Source organism: Arvicola amphibius, chromosome 1, assembly GCF_903992535.2.
Source record: "Arvicola amphibius chromosome 1, mArvAmp1.2, whole genome shotgun sequence".
In the NCBI taxonomy this organism is placed as follows: Eukaryota; Metazoa; Chordata; class Mammalia; order Rodentia; family Cricetidae; genus Arvicola; species Arvicola amphibius.
Window position 1 is genome coordinate 128,341,587 of NC_052047.1, and position 24,735 is coordinate 128,366,321.

At 53.5% G+C, this 24,735-nt stretch overlaps 1 protein-coding gene across 1 annotated transcript; it reads left to right on the forward strand.

Moving 5' to 3' along the window:
* Positions 1 to 1,968: 1,968 nt before the first annotated feature.
* Positions 1,969 to 24,245, forward strand: Sbk1 (SH3 domain binding kinase 1). Its single transcript, XM_038339344.1, has 4 exons — positions 1,969 to 2,512; positions 18,959 to 19,191; positions 20,249 to 20,451; positions 21,033 to 24,245. Exons 2-4 carry the CDS (start codon positions 18,966 to 18,968, stop codon positions 21,840 to 21,842), a joined length of 1,239 nt encoding a protein of 412 aa, XP_038195272.1. The 5' UTR covers positions 1,969 to 2,512; positions 18,959 to 18,965; the 3' UTR covers positions 21,843 to 24,245.
* The last annotated feature ends 490 nt before the right edge of the window (positions 24,246 to 24,735 follow it).

Sequence of the window (24,735 nt, forward strand, 5' to 3'; positions counted from 1 at the left end):
TTCCAGAAAACCAAATTTAGGTAAAGGTTGGAGGAGGGTGGGGTAGGAATTAGACATAGTTGTGTTGATAGTGTAGGTTGCCAAGCAAAAATCTGTGCATCAACTTTTTTCCTTCCAGTTCAGGGGATCCAGTCAGGGCCTTTCATATACATACCAGGCAAACTCTCTTCTCCTGAGCCACATCTCCAGTTCCTATAAAGCAATTCATGTAACTTAGGGTATGTGTGTGTGTGTGTGTGTGTGTGTGTGTATGTGTGGTGTGTGTGTGGTGTGTGTTGTGATGTGTAGTGTGTGTGTGATGTGTATGTGTGGTGTGTGTGGTGTGTTTGTGTGGTGTGTATGTCTGGTGTGTGTGTTGTGTGTGATGTGTGTTGTGTGTAGTGTGTATGTGTGTGTGGTGTGTGTGTGGTGTGTGTGTAATGTGTGTGTAGTATGTGTGTGTGTGTGTGTGTGTGTAGAGGCTAGAAGTTGACATTATCAGGTGTATTCTTCAATCACTCCCCAGCTTATTTTTTTGTGGGGTATGTATGTGTAGTGTGCATGCATATGTGTGTTTGCACATACACGTGTGTGCATGTTAAGTGCAGTATTTATTTCTCTTAGTTGTTCTCCACTTTATGTATCAATGCCTGGACTCATACTTGAACCCAGAGCTCACCTATTGGGCTAGTCTTACGAGTCAGCTTGCTCTGGAGATCCTGTCTGCCTCCCATGTGAGTTCTGAGCATCTGAACCCTGGTCTTTAGGTTTGAGGGAAACAATTTTTTTTTTTTTTTTGAGACAGCGTCTTTCACTGAATCTGGAGCTCACTGATCAGACAGAAGAGGCAGGCAGGCGGCTCCAGGGATCCACCTGTCTCTGCCTTCCTAGTATTGGAACTACAGTTGTTATGACACTGGGTTTCTGGCTTTTATGTGGGTTCGATGACTGAACTCAAGTCCTCATGCTTGCCTGGCAAGCACTGTACCTAATAAGCCATCTCCCCTGGTCCACCTGAGGTTACTTAAGTTTACAATACCCTGTTCTAAAAGTTCCAGAAGCAGACAGAGTGGTTGGGAAGAGGATGCTGGTTTTAAAAAACAATCTGATCAGTGATTAAAAGGAGGGGGAGATTCTGGGTGTGCTGGGGGCTTTTTCCATGAAGAAAATAGTGTGCTGCGGGGATGAGGCACGGAAAAGAGACTGGGCCTCCGGAAGGACACGGTGTTCCCACTCCATCGCCATCTCTGCTTGTCCGCTCCACCTGCACCCAGACTACCAATTTCCGGTTAATGAACAAAGCTCTTCGCACCCGGGTGTCTTCGCACAGCTGCTGCCTCAGCCAGGAGCCCCTTTCCTTCCGTTCTGCTTAGACACCTTAACTCCTCACCGACTCCTTACAGCAGGGCTAGCAGGTTCGCCCTGAGACATACACGGACCCGCAGACCCCAGGTCTCTGAGTAGCCTGGTAGTCTTCTGAGGTCTCGTGAAGATGGGATGGATAGGTGGAAGGATGAATGGGCAGACAGGCGGGTGAACAGATGGACCGGTGGTTGAATGAGCGAGTGCATTCTGAATAGGAGGACTCAGATTTATTATCCTTCTTGGGAACAAATCCAGGCTCCGCCCCACAAGCACAGGCTGGAAGAGTCTGGGACAGTCTGGTCCCTCGGGGACCAAGCAGCTGGACCAGGTGACCCTCTGCGACTCCCCGGAGCCCTCTCTAACCTCGTTCTCGCCCCCTCCTGGGCTCTGACCTAGAAAAAGGAGCTTATGGAAGCTTCGGGCGGGCGTTAGGACCCAGCGCGGACGGAAAGCAGGCGGGGCATCGCTTAGCTCCCGCGGCGCCCGGCGGGAGTGCGCGGCGAGAGTGCGCGTGCGCGGGGCGCGCACCCGGAGCAGCGGACAAAGGCGCGTGCAGCGGCGCGCGAGACGGAGGGCGGAGCGGCGGGCGGGCAGGTACGCGCCGGCGGGAGGCGGAGCCGCGAGGCCGCGATGGAGCGCAGCCCGGGCGGGCGCCGGCGCTGGAGCCCGAACACCGGGTGGAGCGGGAGCCGAAGCAGGAGCCGCAGCCTCAGCCCGCGCCAGGCCGGGGCAGGGGCCCGCAGGGCCGGGCTGCTTGCAGCGGCGGCGCCCGAGCCCCCCAGCGGCTGAGCCGTGACCTCCAGCCCCGCACGCGGTTACCGGGACCCTGCGCGCGGCGGCCGCTCCAACCCGGGCCCCCTAAGATCTGCTTGCTGCAACCGCACACCTCAAGACACAGAGCGACCCAGCTTCGGGGCGGTAGCCCTCCCTGCTGCTCCAGCACACAGGGTCCCCCCAAACCTAGAACAGCGAAATCAGCGAGATTTTGCTAACGAGAAGCCGCGGGCACCCCAAAGCCCCGGGACCTGGGCGACCTAGCCCCTAGCGACGCCCTCCGCGTCCCGGCTTATGGTGGTGGTGGTGCCCTGAGCCCCTCTCGGGCCGGGCTGACGAAGACCGACACGGCGCCCAGACCCCCTGCCGCGGCGTCCCCGCGGCCCCAGCCCAGGTAAGCGGGATCCAGGTGAGGGGCGGCAGGTGAGTAGCCACCGAGGTCCCCAGAGCCCTGCAGGTGGGGAAGGAAGTATGAGTGCGCGCTCCCCCTCCTCAGCGTCGCCATGGAGCCCAGGCTGAAGGACGTCTCTTTGTGTCTCGCTTGGAGGAGCCGCCCCCTCCTCCTCTCCCTTCCCCCCACTCTCCACCCCAACTCTGAGGTTTGGGCACAGCTCCGGACGCCCAGAGAGAGTAGTCGCTATGCCCTGGAGAGGGAGAAGAGGCTGGAGAGTCTCCTTTATAAATCGAGCTTGGAGCGTTAGACCCTAGGTTCTTGAAGAATAAAGAAATACAGATGTCCCAACCCCCAAAGGCCAGGGTGAGTTGTTAAGCGAGCCTCCCCAACCCCGAAAGAAAATTTGAGGCGCCCACAGGTGAGAGGTGCCTGCATTCTGCAGCTCTGGGTGACAGCTGGGGCTTTGGGTGTGTGCCTTTGTCTGAGAGGGCAAGGAAGGGGCGTGTTTGAGAGAATGAACGGAGGAAAGCTGCTCTTTTCTCTGATTCCAATATCCCAACTCGGATCACAGTGGGGTTCTTTACCCGGGTCCCTCTTTTCCCTCTTTGTGCTTCCTGCAGAACAGGGAGAAGGCAAGCCCTCTCAAAGTGAGCAGCTAGTTTTTGGGTAGGGGAGGTACCCTAAGTGAAGAAGCCATTTCAGGTCAGCACACCTTTCTGTCCCTTTTTTAGTCCCAAGGGCAGCAAACCTGAGTTCCTTCCCTTTTCCTCACCCCCCTCCTCTCCGGAACACCTAGGGCCAAGTCCAGGACTGGGACGCTGTGTCCTCTACAATAAAGGAGTGAGCCCGGGTTTTTACTTAAGCTTCCAAAGCATCTACAATCAAGAGGCCCTCAACAAAGTCCAAAACCCCAAGACCCCGGGGAAGGTGGAAGACCCTGGGGGTGGTATACCTTTGAATTCTGAATCAGAGACCCCAAGAAAGGGTAGGAAGTCTTTCTCAGTCTTCCACCGACATGCGCTGGTGCAGAGTTAGGTACTAGGTGAGTAGACAGGCTGGGGAAGGCAGGACCCTGGGCACAGAGCCCTCTAGAAGTTCCTTTGTTCTTTTATCTATTCATTCATTGAAACTTCTGCCCTGGAATTGAGGCTTTCCCTCACCTCTTCCTGACTGTCTGCCCTCAAAGCCCTGGGCTGTTGTGTTTGCCCAGACCATGCTCTCAGGACTAACCTGCCCAGCCCTTGGCCCCATCCGTGAGACACCTGATCCCCCATATCAAACTTGAACAGCTGATGCCTTCCCATCACTACTGCCTGGACTCCACCCTGCTGCTGGCTTTGCCCCACGAGTGAGGATGTAGCGTGGGTCAGCACTCCTGCAGATCCTCCTGCAAACTCAAGGACGGTCAAGGCAGTCACCCCTAGCAGAAGATGTGCGGAAACCAGTTGCCCTGAAGACTGGGGTGACCTTGATCAAGCCTGTGGCATTTCCCATAGAGAATGTCAGTGAACCACATACTCTGCAGCCAGCGTGGTGACTATAGATTGGAGGCAGAACTGTCAGGAGCATCTGGGTGTGTCCTAACCATCTTGGAAGTATTCTGTGCAGTGGGTTGGAGCCCTGGGCTTTGTCATACACCCCACAGGCAAGGAAGTGGAAGCAGAGGCTAGAGAGCAGAGGTTCAAATGACTATGGCCAGAGAGAACCATTATGAGGCCAGCAGGGGACTGGTAGGAAGACTTTCTTTCCTCTCTGACCTGCAGTGGCTCCCCATTGAGTAGCCCTAATAAAGTAGCTTGGCAGCCCAGCTTTCTGCAGCCTGCCCTAATTTATGTCTTGGATACCCCCACTACACTTGGTTTATCTCCAGGTCCAGAACCCCACTCTAGGGTGACTTGGCGACTGTTTCTACCTCTACCTCCTGTTTTGTTCTGGCTTAGACTGGCACATAGTAGAGAGCACAGTCTGATTGGTTGGTGGCTGAGCAGCCTAGACGACAGTAGCATATGTCTCCATGTGCTGTGAGGCTGCACATCCAGGCTCAGCTTCAGGAGTCTGGGGCTGTCTTGTCCTGGCCACACCAACACTGTTGAGCCTACAGCCTGATGCCTTAGCATTGGGAAACTACAGTTTAGCGCCCCAATCTGCTGATCAGAGTATTTTACATGTCTGCATTTGTTATTAGTGCTCAAAATGTTTTGGAAGATTTCACATTCAGATGCTGATTTTGGGATCCTCTTGAAAAAACAGGGGATGTGGCAGCTTCAGGCCCAGAGCCATCTTGTTTGGACAGGGCACATGCCCTTCCACCTCCAGGTATCCCAAGGACTCCTGACCTGTTCTTTATTGATGTGACCTTACAGCCTTGCTGCTGACCTCCAGGTTTGCAGGGTGGAGTGGAAGCTGGGAAAAGGATTGCTCGGTGGTGGCTGTTGTGTGCCCCTAAGACCTAACAGTCTCTCACCTCATTTTGTGTGGCAGACCCTGGCCTTGGCCCTTTCTGACCTTAGTTCACCCTACACAGGATTCTCCCTGTCGTATAGATAAGCAGCTAAGAGCATCCCAACCCAGGGGGAGTGCGGAGTTGGTGCTCTCCGCATGGCACTCTGCCATCTCTCTTGACCTCGGGCTACAGCAGGCTTCCAACCAGGAGGATGGCATACCTTCCAAAGCCAAGGCCGGTGGCTGAGGCCTGGTGGTGGCCTCTGGCTCTGGCCCAGTTATTTGGCAATCAGTTTAAGGGAATGTCCGAAGCTGGGAGGGGCAAGGTTACTTTGTTTTGTTTGCTGGTTTGGGAATGGAACCCCTGCATATGGCAGGCAGGAGCAGCGTCCTTTGCCCAGTGTTCAAGCCCCCACCCGGTCACCGACAAAGCACAGAACTCCATCCTGGAAAGCCAGAGAAGAGAAAACTTAGAGGACCTTCACTTCAGTCCTCTCTGCACAGATGGGTAAACTGAAGTCAACAGCAGGTTGTCGGACTTGGCCTAGCTTCCTTTGGGTGCTGCTCTAGAGAGTGTAGGGCTTGGGGCAGGGAGTCATTAGAGGCAGTAGTTGGAAGAGCTGAAGAACTCTGAGACGTAGAGCAGAGAGGACTCCTAGCCCAGTCCTGGAGCCCTGTAAAAGCCAGGTCTGTGGGGTTAGTTCAGACCCGGCCACCTCATTCTTCCATTTTCCCATCCCTGCCACTCCTAGCTCCTCCTCCACCCGAGAAACCATGTCATTAATGTCAGGCTTGGAGGAAAGCGGTGGAGCCGTTTTCACTGTCAGTCTGCAGTTCCAGGCTCTGGAGAGATTTTCTTTGTGCCCCTAGACTAACCCTGCATTGAGCCCATGGCAGGATTTGAGCCTGGCCCTGTGTTCACCAAGGGGTCGTGTTGAACTGGCACCAGCTGCCTGTCCAGTAATCAGCCTGACCTTAGGCTAGTCGGGACCTGTGTTTGCTGACTGCAGAGGAGTTCTCAGAGCTCCCGGCGGACAAGGTGGTTGGGAAGGTCTAGAAGCCTGGAGCCAGGCAGGAGAGTTTCAGCTCTGCCTGCCTTGGTCTTCTCCCACTCCCTGCTGCCATATGCAGAGGAGCAGATCCCAGTCAGGGGACTTGCTGTGACTTCCCACCACCTAGCACTCATTCCCTGTAGCTTGAACAGCCTCAAGAGGGTTCTAGAATATACCAGGGGCTTCTGGGCTTCCAGGTGGTAGACTGGGCAGGGCCCACCTCTTCCCCAGAAGAGGTTCTGTCAGACCAGAGAGAATGACCCTGTAGTGGCTATATAACTCCACCCACCTCAGTGCAGCTCCCGCTGTCTGTCAGCGTCCTCCTTGGCCGGAGGGGTTGCTGGCCTTGCTCCCCCTGGAATAGGACTCTGATTACACCAGGGCTGTCACTGCCCTGGGGTGTCTGTCAGTTCTGACCCAGGCATTGGGAGCTCTCCTCTTCTGTAGTTAGAGCTGCGTAGTTTTCAAAAGTACTCTGGGACTAGCTGTGTGGCCTCGGGCAAGGTGCCCTCTCTGTGCCTCAGAACTCTCTTCTGTAAGAAAGGGTCCTAGCACTTGTCGTTAGGAGGACTAAGAGGATGGGTGTTTGTGAAGGGCTGTGAATGGCAATGGGTGTACCCCAAAGGTCTGTCTGTAATGCAGTCCTCAGGAAAATGGGCTCTGGCCAGGCATGGTGGCAAACAGCTTTGTTCGCTGTACTTGAGAGACAGAGGCAGGCAGATGTCTAAGTGAGGCTAGCCTGGTCTAATAGTAAACTCAAGGCCAGTCAAAACTATGTAGTAAGACCCTGTCTAAAAAGAGAAGGAAATCGGGCTCTGAAGTGAGGCACTCTTCCCAAGGCTCTCAGTCTTGAGGTTCAGGCAAGATTCTGGTCACTTTTCTCTCAACACACGGCCCGAGGTTTGGAGCTGAAGTTCTCCTAGGACGTCACCTGGGCACCAGCCTGTTCCAAGGGTCTGCAGCCCAGCTGTGCCGGGGTCTCCTAAGACAAGGCCCAGGTCAGGGTCACATGCTATGCTTCACCCTCGGGGAACAAGGCTTGGCCTCTCTGAGGACTTCCCAGGCTCCTGAGAGGGAAAGCCACTTCTCTGGGGTGTCTTCCGAGTTCCCCCAAGACAGTGGTCACCCTTCCTCATTCCTCCTGACTCAGCCTGTTAATCAATCAGCCCTCAGCACCTGCACTCTGGGCCTGTTCCGTGTCCTCTGCTGTCCCAGCGCAGTGTCCCCAGGCCTCGGTTCCTCGCTAAGGGCTGTGCTGCCATCCTTGGCAGCGTCTTTCCCTCTCCTCCCTGGCATTTCCCCGTGGATAACACCTTGTCTGACATGCGTCTGTTTCCCTGTCAGTGCCTTGGCTGCTGCATGGCACAGTGCAAGCTTCTTCAAGCCTGAGCTGCATGACTCCCGAGTGCTCCCAGATCCAGGGGCGGTGCACAGCACACAGTAGGTGCAGAGCACACAGTAGGTGCACAGCTTATTATCTCTAAGCCCCAACTGGCCGTGTGACCCGGGACATAACCAGACCAGTCATCTCTAAGCCACGACTGGCTGTATGACCCGGGACATAACCACTTAATCTTTGTCTTTGAGCCTCAGTATCCCTGGCTGTAAAGACATAAATAGCTCCTCCCAAGGGTATTTGAGGTTTAAATGAGTCAATGTGTCTAAAGCAGTTTTAAGTGGCTTCTAAGTGGCGGCTCTTGTAAATACTGCTTGAACCTGAACCATTTTCTACCCATTTTCCTCCTACTGTTGGAGCCCTGGGCATGTTAGACAGGTGCTCTGCCACTGAACCACATCTTTAGCTCTTACACCCATCTACTGGAGGAAATTGAAACTCAGGAAACAAACAACTTGCATAGGACCCTCTGATAGGAATAATAGTGAACACCTGAGCCTTGGCGTAGGCCACTATTCTGGCTGCAGGCTTGTTTGTCCCTCTGTAGCTGAGGGAAGACCTGGGGTTGGGAAGGAGCCCAGGTCCCCAGAGAGCCTCTGCTCAACCAAACATCTTTCTCACAGTCATGCTTGTTCACTGGGGACAACCTCACCAAGGTCACTGGCCCATCAGCCGATGGTCGATCACCTCTGTGCCCTCTAAGTCCTGAGTGCCAGATTACCTGCATCCTCTATCTAGGTACAAAGCCCTGTGCCGGCCCTTGGCCCTCTTTGAGGGCCCTACTCCTTGGGGCTTGAGGCTCCTGTCTTCTACAGGACAGAGAGGCTAGACAACCTATCTGGTAACAGAGTCAGCGACTTCAGTAGCGACCGCTGATGTGCCTAGGGAAGGTTGGGTTGCCAGGTAGAAGAGAGAGAGGCAGACACTAAGTCAGTCTTGTGCTGTGAGGTGCCGGTGGCTCCAGTGGCAAGGACGGTGAGGAAGCTGTGTCTCGTGGCTTGACCTGGTGACACTCCTAAGTCTCCACTTTCTGGATTTGGCACCTGGGGAGGGTGAGCCTGGTAATCACAGACTTTTCTAGCTGCGGCTGGTTCAGGATAAGATTTAGCAGCAGAAAGATGGCCTATGTGTGTGGACTAGAAGGACAAATTTCCTCGCATGGTCAGCAGAACTAGGCTCCAGGTCCCTCCATCTGGCCAGTTCTTACCAAGTATCTGCTTCATGCCAGGCGTGTGAGAAATACCTTTTGAGTTCTCACTGTAACCCATCCTGTCCACTGGGCATCTCAGCCTTGTTCCCGCTGATGAGCAAACTGAATTATCAGTAGAGGGTACACCCTACCCAGGGTCATGTTGCTAAGAAGGGGCAGTGCCTTGCACCCTGAAGGGGACTGAAGTGAATGTCCCCTTCTTCCTTCTGCTTTTTGGACCAGAATGCAGTATTTAATGAGTTATGCATTATTGTCAAAGGACGGAGACAATTCAGGCATGGTGGCTGCATGTCTGTCTGTACACACAGCACTCAGGAAGAGGCAAGAAAATTTTGAGTTTGAGGTCAGCTTGGGCTGTTTAGCAGCAAGACCCTGACCCAAAAAGTAAGACAAAGGGGAGGACTTGTTAGAATCCTGGTTTCCTAGGGGGCCTGACCCACAAGTGTTGGGTGTAGAAACAGGCGTGTGCCATGATGATGTTCTCAGCAGTAAGCAGAAGAGTCAAAGTGCAGGCAGATGCGGTTCTGGGGAAGCCAGCATGGAGCGTAGCAACAGCCTTTGGGGAGACTGTTCAGGAACGGATGGTCATATGGCCATCCTCTGACTGTACCTGCCACCTAGCCGCACCCAGCTTTTTCTTTCTGCTCCCCAGACCATGCAGGGTTGTGCTTGGTAAGGTTTCATCCTTCCTCACTTAGTCCCCGAGACCTCCCGAGAGATCCAGTTGTTCATCCCATAGATGTTTACTAAGCACCTGATTTGTACCAGGTACCATACCAGCTCCTGGGGACTCCACAATGAATAAGGCCAGTCACAAAATCCCTGCCCTCTGGGTGCTTTAGTTCAAGTGGGAGAAAGACACAGCTAATAGATGTCATCATAGTCAGTAAATTATGTAATGCATTCCAAAGGTGCTACGTTCTACTGGGGAGAACTAGAACAAGGTGCGGGGGAAGGAAGGGCGGGCGGGATGTGGCCCTGGTTCGAAAGATGTCATCCAAGCAGAACACTGAGGGAAGAACCACGTGGGCATAGAGGGAAGAGTTGTCCAGGCAGAAGGAACAGCCCCAGGCTGGAATATGACTGCCTGAGAATAGCAGGGAAACCTGGATGGGGGTGAGGCACAGAAGCAAGTCACAGGGGACATGACCAGTGGAAAGACTGGAGTGAGACAAGGACTAGTAGACGGAGTGGAAATGGGGGCAACACTCTGAATGCTGTCTCTAGAATAGACTGTAGCCTGGCACATTGGCACACATCTGCAATCCTAGTTTTTGTGGAGGCTGAGGACAGGAGGACTGGAAGTTAGAAGCCAGTTTGGGTCAAGGTCAAGCACTGCTACTAATGTGTGACATCTGGAGTTACTCAATGTAAGTACATGCAAATGAGAAACCTGTTTTACTTTCCCCTTGTCAAGGAAACACTAACCATCTGACTAAAGCAATCTGGAGGCCTGGAGAGCGCAGGGGAGCTGGTAGCCACGGCTGTGTTCTCCCAGAAGCAGCCTCCTTACTTGATAGGTTGTCCAACAGCATAGCAACTTGGTCCCCACTTTCTGCAAAAATTCCAAACCTACTTACCCTTTAACTTGCAAGCCTATTTCTAGAAGCTACCGTATAGATACACTTGTATCCATTGAGTGTCACATTGCTTCTATACAAGTCCACTTACTATTAGAAGCTAGGCACATCTACTGTGAGAACTTTGGGCGTCGGCATTGGAGACCCAGCTCTGTAGTTTGCTCATCCCTGGCTGCCCCAGTGTCTTCTATCCCGCTACCCCCCACTCTTCCTCTAGAAGGCACTACCCTGGGTGCTGTCCCGGCCTGTGGTGCTGAAGATGTGTTGGAAAACCTGGGACCCAGAGCTGCATGAAGACTTAAGAATAAAGAAGAGGATATAGAACCCAAGAAGCTAAGAATTCAGTCCTGGTCCTGAACTGATGGGCCCTCTGACCCTCAGCTATGAAAAAGGAGTTGCTGCAGAGATTAAGTGACAATTTTTAGCACTTCACTTTAGAGAGAATAAAGCAGCCGTTAAGCTCGGATCACAGAATGATTATGCCTGGTACTACTGCTTCCTGGATGGATGGTTTTGCTATAATGATATGACCAATCTGGGCCTAGTGGTGTATGCTTACCCTCCTAGCTACTTGGGAGGCTGAGGCAGGAGGGTCAAAAGCTTGAGGATAGACTGGGCTACATAGCAAGACTCTTATTTCAGAATGAAAAGGGCTGGGGATACAACATTTCCCTAGGCTCAATCCCAAGCATCAAACACAGGAGGAAAATAAAAAGACAACACCCATGCCCCAGTTTCCTTTGTAAACGTCCCATGCTCTGGGACAGTATAAGGGGTCGATGGGTCTGTAGGTATCAGCTCACCATTGTCACTTTTGTTGGCACCTCCACCCTGGGACTGGTAGAAGGCCATAGCACTTCATCCCTAAGACATCCTGGCTTCTGACCCAGCCCGCCACTGACCTACCTGTATGGCTGAGGGCAGGTGCAGTGCCCCGGCCATCAGTCTGTCCATCTGCAGGGTGGGGCCAACAGTCCTTCATGTGGTGCTAGAGAAATAACTGCGCCTGCAGGGTCACATTCAGGAAAGCCAAGATATAAAAAGTTACAACTTCCCAAACACGAAGGAATTATTCACCGGCATTTGTCACCCCCTGGCTCGGTGCTGGGAATAGCAAGATGATTAAGGCAGGGGCTGGCTTTCAAGGAGCTCATGGCTTTCTCTCTGGGTTTTAGGTACACTTGTCTGGAGTCTAGCTTGAGAGTTATATAAACCCAATCAACTGGCTTAATTAAGCCAGAACAGAAACCCACTGATTCATGAAATAAATGTCCAGGAGTATAGCTGGCCTCAGGCATGCTTCATCAGCACATCTCTTTTGCTTCCCTGTCAGGCAGGTTTCCCCCTTTGGTGTGGCCAGCCAGCTCCCAGCAGCTGTACCCCTGTGTCCTCTGTTTCAGTTGCACACCCAGAGTGGAGGATGTTGATTCTCCAGAGCTCCAACAGAAGTCCCAGGGCATGACTGCAGCAGGTCACCTTTGGGCACATGTCCATCTTGTGGTAGATAGATTAATTGACCCATGGGTCGGGCAAGCCTGGGTCAAGCCTGCCCCTAACAGTAGTGTAGAAAGCACCCTTGTAAACACATGGGCAGAGGGTGGGGCCGCTACCCAAAGAAAGGGGAACTGATGCTGAGCTAGGAAATGGCACATGGTTATTCAAGGAGCCACAGCAACACTGCGAAGGCCAGGTATGGTGTTGCACACCTGTAATCCTAGCACATGGGAGGCAGAGACAGGAGAATGACCACGTCTCAAATAACAGTCAAATGAATGAAACTCCATTGGAGCTGTGTAAGCAAGGCAAGGATTGAGTCAAATCTGATTTTTAGTCTGGCTGGGGTGGAGTGTGGGACAAAGTGCAATGACAGACATGTGAGAAAATGTCACAGGCACATTACCTTGTGTGTGGTAACTGTAACAAGTGCAGGATAGAAAAAAAAGCAGTTTATCTGACCTCAGCCTGAGCAGGCCTGAGGGAGCAGAAGACTGGAGTGTAAGAGAGCTGGCTTCCTCATGAAAGCCAGGGCTATGCAGCTGCAGCTCCCTTGCCTTCCTCCTATGGGGGAAGAGGTCACTGTGCTGAAATTCCACCACATGCTGTTTTTTTTTTTCCACAGGGACTTGGGATAATATCCAAAAAGGTGAGGTGACCTGCCGGAGTATCCTACAGTAGGGAATTCTTGTAACCCAGGCTTTTGTTAAGACTCACTTGGAGTTTGCTCTTGCCAGGGACACAGTGAAGGTCCAGGACCTAAGTGAGGGGACCTGAACATAGGACTCTAGTATAAGGGTTGGCTAGAGCCAGGCATTGTGGCTCCTGTACTCTCAGCTCTTAGAAGTCAGGAGCAAGGAAACCACAGGTTCTAGGCCAACCTGGACTGCACACCAAGTGCCAGGTCAATCAGGGCAAGAAAACAAAGGAGGCCTGGCTGAAATCCTTAGGTTCTGCCTCGCCCCTCACAGCACCCTCCCACCACATACACACACAGGTAGGCACTAACCTCTGCTGCACACTCCCAGGGATGGAGGATACACTTTTCTGAACTACGTCTGCCTTGAAAAGTCTCACAGGAGAGGCGCCTCAGGTCTGAAGCCAGCTCTGCCTAATGCCATTTTGAGTCCCCGACTGCCCCCATATCTGTTCTGGTTTGCTTAGTTCTGCTGCCACTGAGGACCTCTGACTGGGTGGTTTATAATGAGCAGAGCTATATATCTCAGTTCTAGATGCTAGGATGTCAAGGTCAAGGGGCATCCTGCCGTAGAAGGTGGGAGAAAAAAAAAAGGGAAAGATCAGGATGAGCCCTTAGAAGGACCCAGCCTCTAAACAACCTCCAAGGTCTGTCCGTTTTAAAGATCTTACATATTAGTGTTGGTGCATGTGAATGTGTACATGGCACATGTGTAGGGGGTGGGCATCCGTGTGCTACAGCATGAATGTGAGGGTCAAATGACAATTTGGTGAGGTCAGTTCTCTCTTACCGTAAAGAGTATTCTGGGCATCAAACTCTGGTCACCACTGAGCCATCTCACCTGCCCTGCCCAGGTCTCATCCTCCTTATAGGGATGCACCTACCTCTGCCTCCCCAGTGCTGGAATTAAAGGTGTGGCCAGGGCTCACCTCTTAATACTGTTAAAATGGCTGTTAGGACTGAGTATGATGGCACAGGCCTATAATTCCAACATCCAGGAAGCTGAGGAGGAGGAGGAGGAGGAAGAAGAGGAGGAGGAGGAGCAATAGTTTGAGGCCAGCTTGGGCTATGCAGGACACTATCTCAGAAGAACAAGGAGGAGGGGGCGATTAGGTGTCACTATGTGGCTGGGGGGGGGTTCTATAAAGTGAGGATGTAGCAACCATATCACTTGCGCGATGGTTCCTAGATTTAAATCTAGCACACAGTGCATAGGGCACCCAGAACAGAGTAGATGCTCAGTAAACACAGTGATATTATTCTCCCACAAGGCAAGATGAGGCAAGCTATCTTCTCTGTAGATGGGTCACGCTCCACCCACTCCTGTGGTTGCATCTTTGTCCTTGGTCTCTGGTCACCATTCTGGGGAGTCTGGCCATGTTCCAGGCAGGTGCAGAGCATAGTTCTGCTTCCTGGCTCCATACCCCTTGACTGAGACTGGCAGTAGCTGCTGTGACAAGCCGTGCTTCAGGGTTGGAGCACACTAGAAGCTCACGGAACAGTACAGGGTGGGTAATCTTCACCCCCTTCCTTGGGGACTCGAGCTGCTGCACCTCCATTGTGCCTCTACCACGTTTGAGGGTTTCGGGGGTCCTTTGTTCAAGCTAGCATCCAGGAGGCTTCTGCAACTGGAAAAATTCCTGAGCTGGCAATAACACACGTCACTTGTGTTCCCATCCCAGTGGGGGAAGCCAGCCACATGGCCACATGAGAGAAGCTGACAAGCGTGGTGACTTTGTACTGTAGAAGAGGAGACTTTGCTAGCAGCTGGCTGGCTGCCATAGCCACAGACGAGTCAGCAGACTCTTGAGCCGCTGTTATTATTATCTGTAGAGCAGAAAACATCACTCGACAGCGGCAGTGGCTGCTTGGGTCTATATGTTTACTCAGGCCATTGAGGTGTTCATGGGTATATAAGTCACACGGCAAGTAATCTGCTTCTGTTCAACACAGGCAGCTCCTTGCCCTCTCCTCAAGGTGTTGCGAGGACTCAGTGAGGAAAAATTTGCCAAGCTGGTGCCATTGCATATGTGTGTGCGTGTTTGTATGTCTCTGTGTGTGTGTGTGTGTGTTTGTATGTCTGTATGTGTGCATACATTTATGGCTTGTGTGTGTTTGTCTCTGCTTATGGTAAGGAATGAGAGTTCCAAAGCACTGTGCTGGGTGTAGCATCACAGGGTGGCGTCCAACCCAGGCTGCCTGCCAACAGGAAGTGGTAGGCGGTTCAGTCTTGCTTCTCACTTGGGAAACCCTCCCCCATTATGGTGGCCTTCCAGCATGTGGCAGAGCCAAGACTGCCATCCCAGCACGCTAGGCTGCCCATCTCCATCTCCTGGAGTATATACATATCAGATGGTCAAGACAGCAGCCCACCTGGTGGCTGCGGAAAGCTCCAGATCAGCTACACAGATGAGTCTCGGAGCAAGTAGGGGACACACCCTGGAAGTGCACCACCCGAAGGGTCTCTTGGGGCAGCAGTCACCCAGAGTGTGGGTGGATGCCCTGCCAAGCAGGGAGGAAACAGGTCGGCAGAAACCTGCTTCCTGGTGCTGGTGGTTCAGAGGTATAGAGGCTATAGCTAAGTGCATTCGAGAGGACGCGTGTCAGCACCTGGAGGACAGTGTTGCCTGATGTTAGATGTGTCTTTATCTTTTCAACCACTCAGGAGCTCGGCATGTCGTGCTTCACTCGGTATCAAGTTGTCATGTATACCAGGAGCCACGTGACATCACTGTGAGGAACAAACGGGTGGCACCAGACAGCCAACAGGAACTGTTAGGATTATATGGGTATGCTTGGCTGAGACTCCACCCAGCTACTGCAAGATCTGGGTGTATTGTTCCCAACACTTGTCTTGGGAGAGAACTGATTTAAAGGATGGAATTTGGATCCAGTTCCAATGCTAGCTGTGTGACTGTGGGCAAGCCACTTTGTGGTTATGCTTCGTTTCATCATACAATAGCAGCACTGCACTATGGAGTTAAGAAGATTAGCTGAGTCCTTATTACAGGTTTGCTGCAGTAGGTACAGATTGGTTAAGGTTTTTTGTTTCTTAGGTTCGTTGGTTTTGCTTTGTTGGGTTTTTGTTTTGTTTTATTTTGTTTTGTTTTTTAAATTTTCAACAGAGTTTCTCTGTGTAGCCCTGGCTGTCCTGGAACTCAGCTCTGTAGCCTGGGCTGGCCACAAACTCACAGAGGTCCACCTGCCTCTGCCTCTTGAGTGCTGGGATTTAAGGCATGCCACCACTGCCTGGCATTTTGTTTTCTTTAACGTATGGATGTGTAAACTGAGGCCCAGGGCTGGCTATAGGTCACCCAACTGAAATGACTCACAATAGGATCAAGGCCATGACTGTTCTAGGCTCATGCCATCTCTGTCGCTCCCTCCTGTGTGTCTGACCTGTTTGGTAACTGGGTCAGAGGCAGTATGTACCTGAGGGATTGACACAGCAGCAGGGATAGACGTGGATTCATACACTGCCTCTTGCTAACACCTTGTGGAGAACATGGTGGTGGGAAAAGGGTGGCTGGGTATCCCCAGAACTTACCCAGTAGATTTAGGGAGTGATACAGAGAGGATGGATTGGTCTGGCCTCTGGCTTGTTGACAGGTGGGCACAGCTGAGACATTTTCCCTAACATGCCCAGCAGGGGGCACACAGATTTAAGTTCTTCCAGTACCAGTATGCCAGGGCAGCAGAGGTTCATAGAGGAAAGGGACCCAAGGACGGTAGCACTATGGAGGTCAGGCAGGAAGACAGGAAGTGGAAAGTAAAGGTTGCTTAGGAACACTGGCCTGACTAGAAGCCTCTAAATTTGGCAGAGGCAGTGTGGGGTGGTGGTCGGAACTGGCTTAAGTGTCCAGGGACAGTTGTGAGGCCCACAAGAAGGCACCCTTGGGCCTGGGTATGGAAGGAATAAAACCTCTTGCAGCTGCCAGCGTCCCAGAGGACACAGAAGCAGTGTGAGGGGACTGAACAGGGCTGATGCTCTAAGTGGGAGTTGCATCATGAGAGTACATAGGCCTACACATTAGGCTCTCTGTCTCCGTCTCCAGGAGTGTACACAAGTCAAATGGCCAGCCCAGCATCTCCCTGGGAAGTGGGGAAGGCTCCAGATTAAGGGGACTGTGTACTTATCAGAAACCCTTAGGAAAAACCACACACTGTCTTTGAATGGCTAGGGACAGTGGCCTGAGGACACCCTCAAAATTGGTGGTCCTTCCCTTTTGAGAGGAAGCCGACCATGGGTACTAACTTGTCCTCCTCAGATAGTTGGTGGACATTTGACAGAGCTCATGGTCCCAGAAGCCCTCCTTCTGGAGGAAAACTCCCCTCCTCGCTTCCCAGCTCCCTAGTATAGTCCAGTCATGGCTGTGACAGAATCCTAGCCTGGGACTGGGACAGTATGGACTTTGGGGAAGCAGAACTGGTTCTTCCGCCATCGTCTGGTGGGTTTATGAAAACACCACCATGCCACAGACTAGACTCCCAGGGTGATGCTGTGGCATCTCAGCTAGAGTCAAAATAAAACTCAGAAAAAGGCTGAAGCTGGGGGCGGGAGAACAGGGTCTATGAACAGAGCGCGTTCATGAATGGAGAGAGCAGGAGCCTGGGGAAGCAGAAGAAGTGGGAGCCAGTGCAGGGGGGGGGGCTCTCATCCCAGCCATTGCTGAGGATGGCACAGATGGAGCTCCGCCTATGTCTGGTGGGAGGCCAGGAAGTTCCCTCCTGATGTTCCTCCTCTCTGTGTGAAGTGGGAGGCTGGGTCGTGCCAGGAAGGAAGGGAAGGCAGGGGAAAGGGTCTGACCTGAAAGGGAGTGGCTGGCCAGAGCTTATGGGGTGCTCCCAGCACCCCCAGCTTCCAGCTCGGAATTGTAGTCCTTGTCCAAAAAAGAGTGAACGCACAAATGAGCACGGGCTTATGGCCCTGACAGCCCTGCAGCCAAGGAGAAGCTGCGCCATTCTTACCTGTCGCCTGTCTGGGGCTGTGACTGGAGACTTGGCATGGCACACCTACAGAGTACTTGCTGTGCCCCAGGCGCTTCGTGCCTATTTAACCTCACAGTGGCTCGTGGGAAGTGGGTTCTGTTACTAAATCTCTCTATAGATGAGGAAACAGGCACGGATGTAACCTGTCCAGGGACGTCCAACTAGTAAGTGACATTTGGTTTCTGAACCCAGCCTGAGTGGCTTGGACATCGTGTCTCATCTTGGATGGAACTCTTTGCTATGTCCTTCAGGGAGCAGAAGACTCAGAATAGCTGTGATGTGGGTTGAGAGGCCCAAGGGGGGTGCATGAGAGGCAGCTGACGGCAGGCCTGAATGCTGACCTCCAGCCCATACACTCATGCACATGCACACAGCCTGCCCAGCGCCCTGGGAGAGGCTCTGCTCCTAGCACACGTGCACCCCATAGCTAAGAAGGGAACGTTCTGGACGGTTGCCTGGAAGATAAGGATTGAGATAGAGCAGGCTTAGAGGAACAAAAGGAAACTGTTGGAGTGACAGATATGCTCATTATGTTGATTGCAATGATGGCTTCATGAATATTCATTTGTTCAAACTCATCAAGTCGTGTTTTAAATATGTAGTTTATCACATACCAAGCAAACCTCAGTAAAACCACAGAAAAATGGAGCAGAGCATAATGAAGTGGGAAACAGAAACGAGGGCCCCAGGCTGGGTGTTGGTTTCACCATCACAGTCAGTCTCCAGCCTCTGATTCGACCCCACGTGGTGCTCAGTACCCCCAACAGCAGCAGGGCCATTCAAGGATGATGGTCTGTGTGGAAACATCCAGTAGCCACGAGGGGCATATCCATGAAGACCAGCCCAGCTGTGGGCATAATGGGGCGGAGGAAAGCAGGGCCGCTGTGGGATAGGCCCCAGGACCGTAGGTATCGTATGCACCAGAGGGCAATGTGTTATGACTGTGTGGCCCCACGAGCACTCTCCTGCCTGTGTGGAGCAAAATGATTTTTTTGATATGGCAGAGGCTGCCATTAACTGACCCCAGTTCGTGCTACTGAGCCCACCCTGCATCTGACTGTAAAATGCCATTTGTGTGTTTGCTGTGTTTGTTGTCTATGTTTCTGACACATAAACCCACAAGGGCAAAGCTACTCGTGCAGCTGCATAGGGCTGGGGTCCCCAAAGGCTCTGATAACACACATCTGGCCAACAGGTGCTTCATCGTCACTGTGAATGAGGCTAGGACTGTACTCAGTGACAGGTCACATGCTTAGCATGTGCAAGATTCTAGATTTGACCCCCTCCAGCACCGCCCACAACAGAAACCCAAAACTTGTGAATGGGAGCATATGCGTGTCTGGTGCTGTGTGACAAACCTGTGTGCTTGCCGGGCACTGTGTGGGTTAGAGCGTGAGACAAATGGGTCTGTGACACAGTGCTAACGAGGGACGGTGGCTATCTCCAGAAACTCCGGGATGGTGACAGGATTTGCAATGCTTAGCATTCCTGTGGCCCGGTTGGGAATTTCCTAGGTGCTGGGGAAGCAGGAGGTAGATGGAGCAAGGGGGCTTGCTTGTCACTCACCATGCCATACCTCACAACAGGGAGAAGATGAGCGTGGGCTGCCCAGAGCCTGAACCGCTCCACTCCCTGCCTTGCTGCGGGCCGGGGGCCGCCCCTGTGCCAGGTGCAGGTGTGCCCCTCCTCACAGAAGACATGCAAGCACTGACACTGCGCACACTGACTGCCAGCGACGTTACCAAGCACTACGAGCTTGTCCGGGAGCTGGGTAAAGGGACCTACGGGAAGGTTGACCTGGTGGCTTACAAGGGCACAGGTGAGTATTTGTAGTGTGGCAGGGTATTAAGGTTGGAGTGGGGACATGCCTGGATAGAGGGCCAGCAAGGGCACAGAGCAAATACACTGCACAGTAAGTAGGAGTTAGCAAAGGGCCCACACTGAGGGTAGACTACTTTGGGGCCATCTGGGTGCCTTTGAGACAGATGTGCCCAGGGACAGGACACTGCTAGAAATTGTGATTGGAGAGCATTGGTGACACCTGATGCTAGGGAACTGGACAGAGGTGTGGACAGGTCCTTGGGAACGGGACTCATTATGTAGAAGCATGGGGAAATGTTCCTATGGGTTGGTCTGGACACGTTTCTCTGATAAAGACATGTGCCCTGATGTTCAGCTAGCCAGCCAAGGCATGGAGCTTCTGTGGGTTTGAGCTGGGATGGCACTCTATACTTTCCGGAGCAGGAGGAGCCTGTGGGACAGCCAAGACAGCAGGAAGAACACTTGCATGGGGGCACCTTATTGCTTTCTGTGTGACCCTGGGCAATGTAACCCGGTTCCTCTATTTAGGAAAGAAGGGAATCGATGCTGAGCTTATTGGGTCATTGGTAGTGTGGAAGGTGAACGTGAAGCGTTGAAGGCAGGGCCTATGATGTGTAGCATTCTGTTGCTATTGCATAGCTGCATGCCCAGCAGGCTACACATGCATGCCCAGTTTGGGGAACCAGTGTCCTACAGGGGCTTCTCTTATACACCCGTTGGCTAGTATTGTGTGGTGAATTCTGGAGACACCAGTACAAGTCAGGTTTCTGTGCCTCAGGGAGCCGTGGTTATTAGCCGGGAAGACAAATATGACAGATGAGTAGACAGTAGGTCAGGAAAATGGCTCGGGGCAGGAGGCAATACGTGTTCCTGGCTGCAACGTAGACGACTCGGGTCAGCATTATCTGCTGGGTGGACCTAGGTGTTTACTGTGCCGCGAGGACATCATGCTGACCCGGTCCACTAGCCATATTGCGGGGACAGATTGTACAGCTATATGTGGGGGTTTATCTGTGAGGGAGAGGGTCTCACTATTGTTGCTGTGGCCCTGCCAGGCACCAAAATGGCCCTGAAATTTGTGAATAAGAGCAAGACAAAGCTGAAGAATTTTCTGCGTGAAGTGAGCATCACCAACAGCCTGTCATCCAGCCCCTTCATTATCAAAGTCTTTGACGTGGTCTTCGAGACTGAGGAATGCTATGTCTTTGCCCAGGAGTACGCACCTGCTGGGGACCTGTTTGACATCATCCCTCCCCAGGTAATTCAGTTAGTGTTGGAGAGAGGGGACATGGGCTTTGGGGCTGCCAGAGTATGAAACCCTGGAAGGAGTTGGACTGGTTGATCAACCAGAAAGCAGGTGTGGTAGTGCATGCCTGTAATCCCAACAACTGGGAAGTGAGGCAGAGGCAGAAAGATGGGTTTTACGCCAGCTTGAGCTGAATAGTGAGACCTATCTCAAAAAACTGGGAGTTTTCTAATGGCATAGGTCTAGCATATATACAAGTCTGGGTTGACTCCTCCACACAGCAAGTAATAAGCAACTGAACAAGAACTGAGGCCCCAGAGAAAGTAACCCTGGAGCAAGTGGAGGGGGTTCTGGTACTTGGTTTGGAGCTTTCCACTTGTTAAGGGTTGGGGTCAAGACACCTAGCAAAGGAACAGGAGGGGTATCCTGCCAGGCTGGGAGGAGGACAAACAGGTAGGTATCAGGATCATGGCAGGCCCAGAGGACAGCAGGAGAGTTGTGGCCCCCAAGGTGGCAGGGCCTAAAAGAAGGAACTGGGGTGAGGGCAGGCGTACCTGGCTACCCCTGAGCAGCTCTTCCTGTCCCCCCCGCAGGTGGGGCTCCCCGAGGACACGGTGAAGCGCTGTGTGCAGCAGCTGGGGCTGGCGCTGGACTTCATGCACAGCAGACAGCTAGTGCACCGCGACATCAAACCCGAGAACGTGCTGCTGTTTGACCGTGAGTGCCGCCGTGTGAAGCTGGCGGACTTCGGCATGACGAGGCGCGTGGGCTGCCGTGTGAAGCGTGTGAGCGGCACTATACCCTACACAGCGCCCGAGGTGTGCCAGGCGGGCCGTGCCGATGGCTTCGCGGTGGACACAGGCGTGGATGTGTGGGCGTTCGGAGTGCTTATCTTCTGCGTGCTCACTGGCAACTTCCCTTGGGAGGCTGCGTCGGGTGCCGATGCTTTCTTCGAGGAGTTTGTGCGCTGGCAACGGGGCCGCCTGCCCGGGCTGCCTTCGCAGTGGCGCCGCTTCACCGAGCCTGCACTGCGCATGTTCCAGCGGCTGCTGGCTCTGGAGCCCGAGCGTCGCGGGCCGGCCAAAGAGGTCTTCCGCTTCCTCAAGCACGAGCTCACATCTGAGCTTCGGCGGCGGCCTTCGCACCGTGCACGCAAACCTCCTGGGGACCGCCTGCCTGGGCCCCTGCGCCTCGAGGCTCCTGCACCGCTCAAGCGCACTGTGCTCACCGAGAGTGGCAGCGGTTCACGGTCCTCGCCGCCCAGCGTGGTGCCCGTGCCGGTGCCTGTGCCCGTGCCCGAGGCTGGTCTGGCTCCGTCCGCTCCCCCGGGCAGGACCGACGGCCGTGCAGACAAGAGCAAAGGGCAGGTGGTGCTGGCCACAGCCATCGAGATCTGCGTCTGAGCTGCTAGGAGCAGCGCAGCCGCTGCGGGGAAGCCGCGTATGCTCCAACCCGTACTGGGGACAGGGAGCAGCCTCAGCGCGGTGGGAGGGAGTAGTGTAGACTAGGAGGCCCAGACACCCGGGTCGGTGATGGGCTGGTGACATAGCTAGCGGATGACCATGTGTGTGACCGGCCTCTGGCCCAGAGGAGCCGAGGCCCCTGACAAAGGCTGGGAGCTTGTGGGCCAGACTGAGCTCTGGAACCTGGACACTCCTGGCGCTTCACACCCCTTGGCAGATCACCCTACAATCTTCCATCCAAACCTGGGCACAGAAAGGGGCCTTTGGTGTTGGGCAAAGATGGGCACGAGACCCTTAGAAACTGGCTGGGAACAGGCACTGGGTTGACAGCAGTGGTGCCCAGGAGGTCAGAGGGAGAGGCCAAGCCCCCTAAATGTAGCAAAAGTTGTGCGCAGAAACAGACCCGAATATTAGAGATGCCCCCTCACCTTTTCCTGCTGATGGGTACTTAGATCCCAGAAGGAAGAGCCATTACCGCAGCCACGAGGCCATTGGGAACAGCGTTCCAGTAGGTACCCTCCTGAGGGTATAGGGGAACAGATGGCAGGAGAACAGGAGGCTTGGCACGCCTGTGTCTCTAGGGTAAGGGGGTGCATTCACAGCCCAGCTGCTCCTTCCCTGGGCACTCAACAAGCAGGGAAACAGTTGCGCCAGTTATTCCTGGGGTTTGTCAATCACGTGTGTGAGCCTCGCAGTTCTAGGGCAGTACCCTTGCAGGGGAGGAGCACATCCGTGGATGGGACAGGAAGCCGTTGAAGTCAGAGTGAGTGTGATGTGTGTCTGGTGACTTTAAGGGTCCAGACACCTCACCAGGCAGCTGCCAAGAGCCAGGCCTGTGTTTTACCACACTCCTCAGGGAATCCCAGGAGACACCTGCTGTTGGCTCAGGTTCTTCGGCAGCAAAACAGGATCTCACCTTGCCCCTGCTCTCCTTTGGGACTCCTATCAATGTGGAGGCTTAAGGAACCCCTGCAATAACCTCAGCACAGGGAGGCTGTGCCTTCCGCCTGGCACCACCCAACTGACCAGCCTGGGTTGCCTCTCCTAGGGTCCCTCCAAAAGTTCTGGGTCATTCTAGGAGGTTCCATAGTGGGGCTGGCTGGCTAGCTGCAAGGGGCACCAACCACCTCTCAGCCTGGAGCCCCCACCTCTCTATACAACCCCTCGCTCCCACCACAAAGGGCTATAGGTCTCCCTGCCCTGCCTGAGTCCAGTTTACAAACTGTGGTTGCTGCAGGGCCTGGTCCCACTTTCCTGGGGTGCCACCACTTCCCTAGTGGACACAGGGCCCACATGCCAGGTAAGTAGCAAACCCCTCCTCCTGCCAAGAGCTGAACCTCAGAAGGCCCCCATCACTGCCCTGACCCACTTGGGGCCACCAGGCCCTCCTTCCCAGCCGCTACTTCTCCTCTTGCCTTAGGCCTTTCCACCCTGATCTGCAATAACAAGGAAGCGAGATTCCACAGTAGACATCCCGCATCCCGTGTGCGCCCTCTCTCTGTTGAGATCCTGTGTGGGAGGCCTCTCCCTTGTAGTATCTCCCTTGTAGTATCTGGTAGTCCTCAGAAGAGACTTTAGGTACGTAGTCCAGCCCCATCCTCCAGAGGCAGCAACCAGCCTGACCCTGAACCGGACTCAGGCTGGGTCAGGCTCCGCTCTTGCTGCCAACACTGGTACTGTCTCTGTCTGTTGGGATGGGACCCTTTGCCCCTTAGGAGAGGTGTTGGTTACAGATGTTTACCTCAGTTTGTCACTGTTGAAGAAACAAAATAATACTAATAATAATAATAGCAAACAATTAACATCGTAGACATGGAGACTTAGAAGAACCCACAGGAGGAACCTCCCCCTTTGCAGTTTTTCTGTGAAGGTATAGTTTGTTCATGTACGCACACGTATGTGTGTGTCTCTGTCTCACCCCAGGGCAGGCCAGATCATCTACTGACACCTGTCCCAGCCTGTGTGTCCCGCACACTGCCCCTGTCCTTTGGTGCTTCCCAGGGGCCCCTTGAACTGGCTTGTGGGGTGTAGGGGAGCTTCCTGGATGGGAAGTGGGGCCTTCGGTTAGCTAGAGGTCTCCCACCGGATCCTGTGAGTAGAGGGCCCCAGGCTGTGTGATGCTCCCTGAGCCCACAGCACAGTGCTGGTGGTTGGCATCTGCCCAAGTCTGGGGCAGGGCCTGGGTTGAACCCACGCCCTTGAGCCTCACACTCCTGTCTTGCCTCCCCTACCCCATGTCTTTGTAAATACTCTGGCATCCTTTGGCCCTGAGGAGGTTTTTAAATGTGTTATTTACTTCTCTAACTATGACAATTGCTATAAAATAAAAATTTAGAAAAATGATTGTTTCAGCTGCAGGGTGGGAGGGGTACACAGGTCTTCCTGTCGCGGCTTACTGGCAGGCTCGGAGGTAGTGTCTGCAGTGGCCAGGCCATGAAGGAGGAGCATGCACATGAACTTTCTGGGGGAGGGGCCAAGAATTGTCCTGGCTTGGACTTCAGCTTCAGCTTAGACTCCTGCAGCCTGGGCCAAAATGAAAGTTCATGGCCACCACTCTTGACAGTATTTAGCGAGCACATTCGGCGTGCATGTCAGTGGTACAGAAGTGAGTTGTACAGACGGCACAACACTCAACAGTGGCTGTCTAATGATGGAAGCTTGTCACTTACAGAAGGCCAGGGCTTCGAGGTCACCATGTTTGGAGATGGCGGGGAAAGCTCTGGAAAGACAAGTCGGAGAATTCTAAGTTAACTGGGCGAGGGCACAGTGGGGCAATAGTGGTCTCGGAGCCAAGTAAACGTTGTGATGCTTGGGGGGGGGGGGGCTGTAGGGA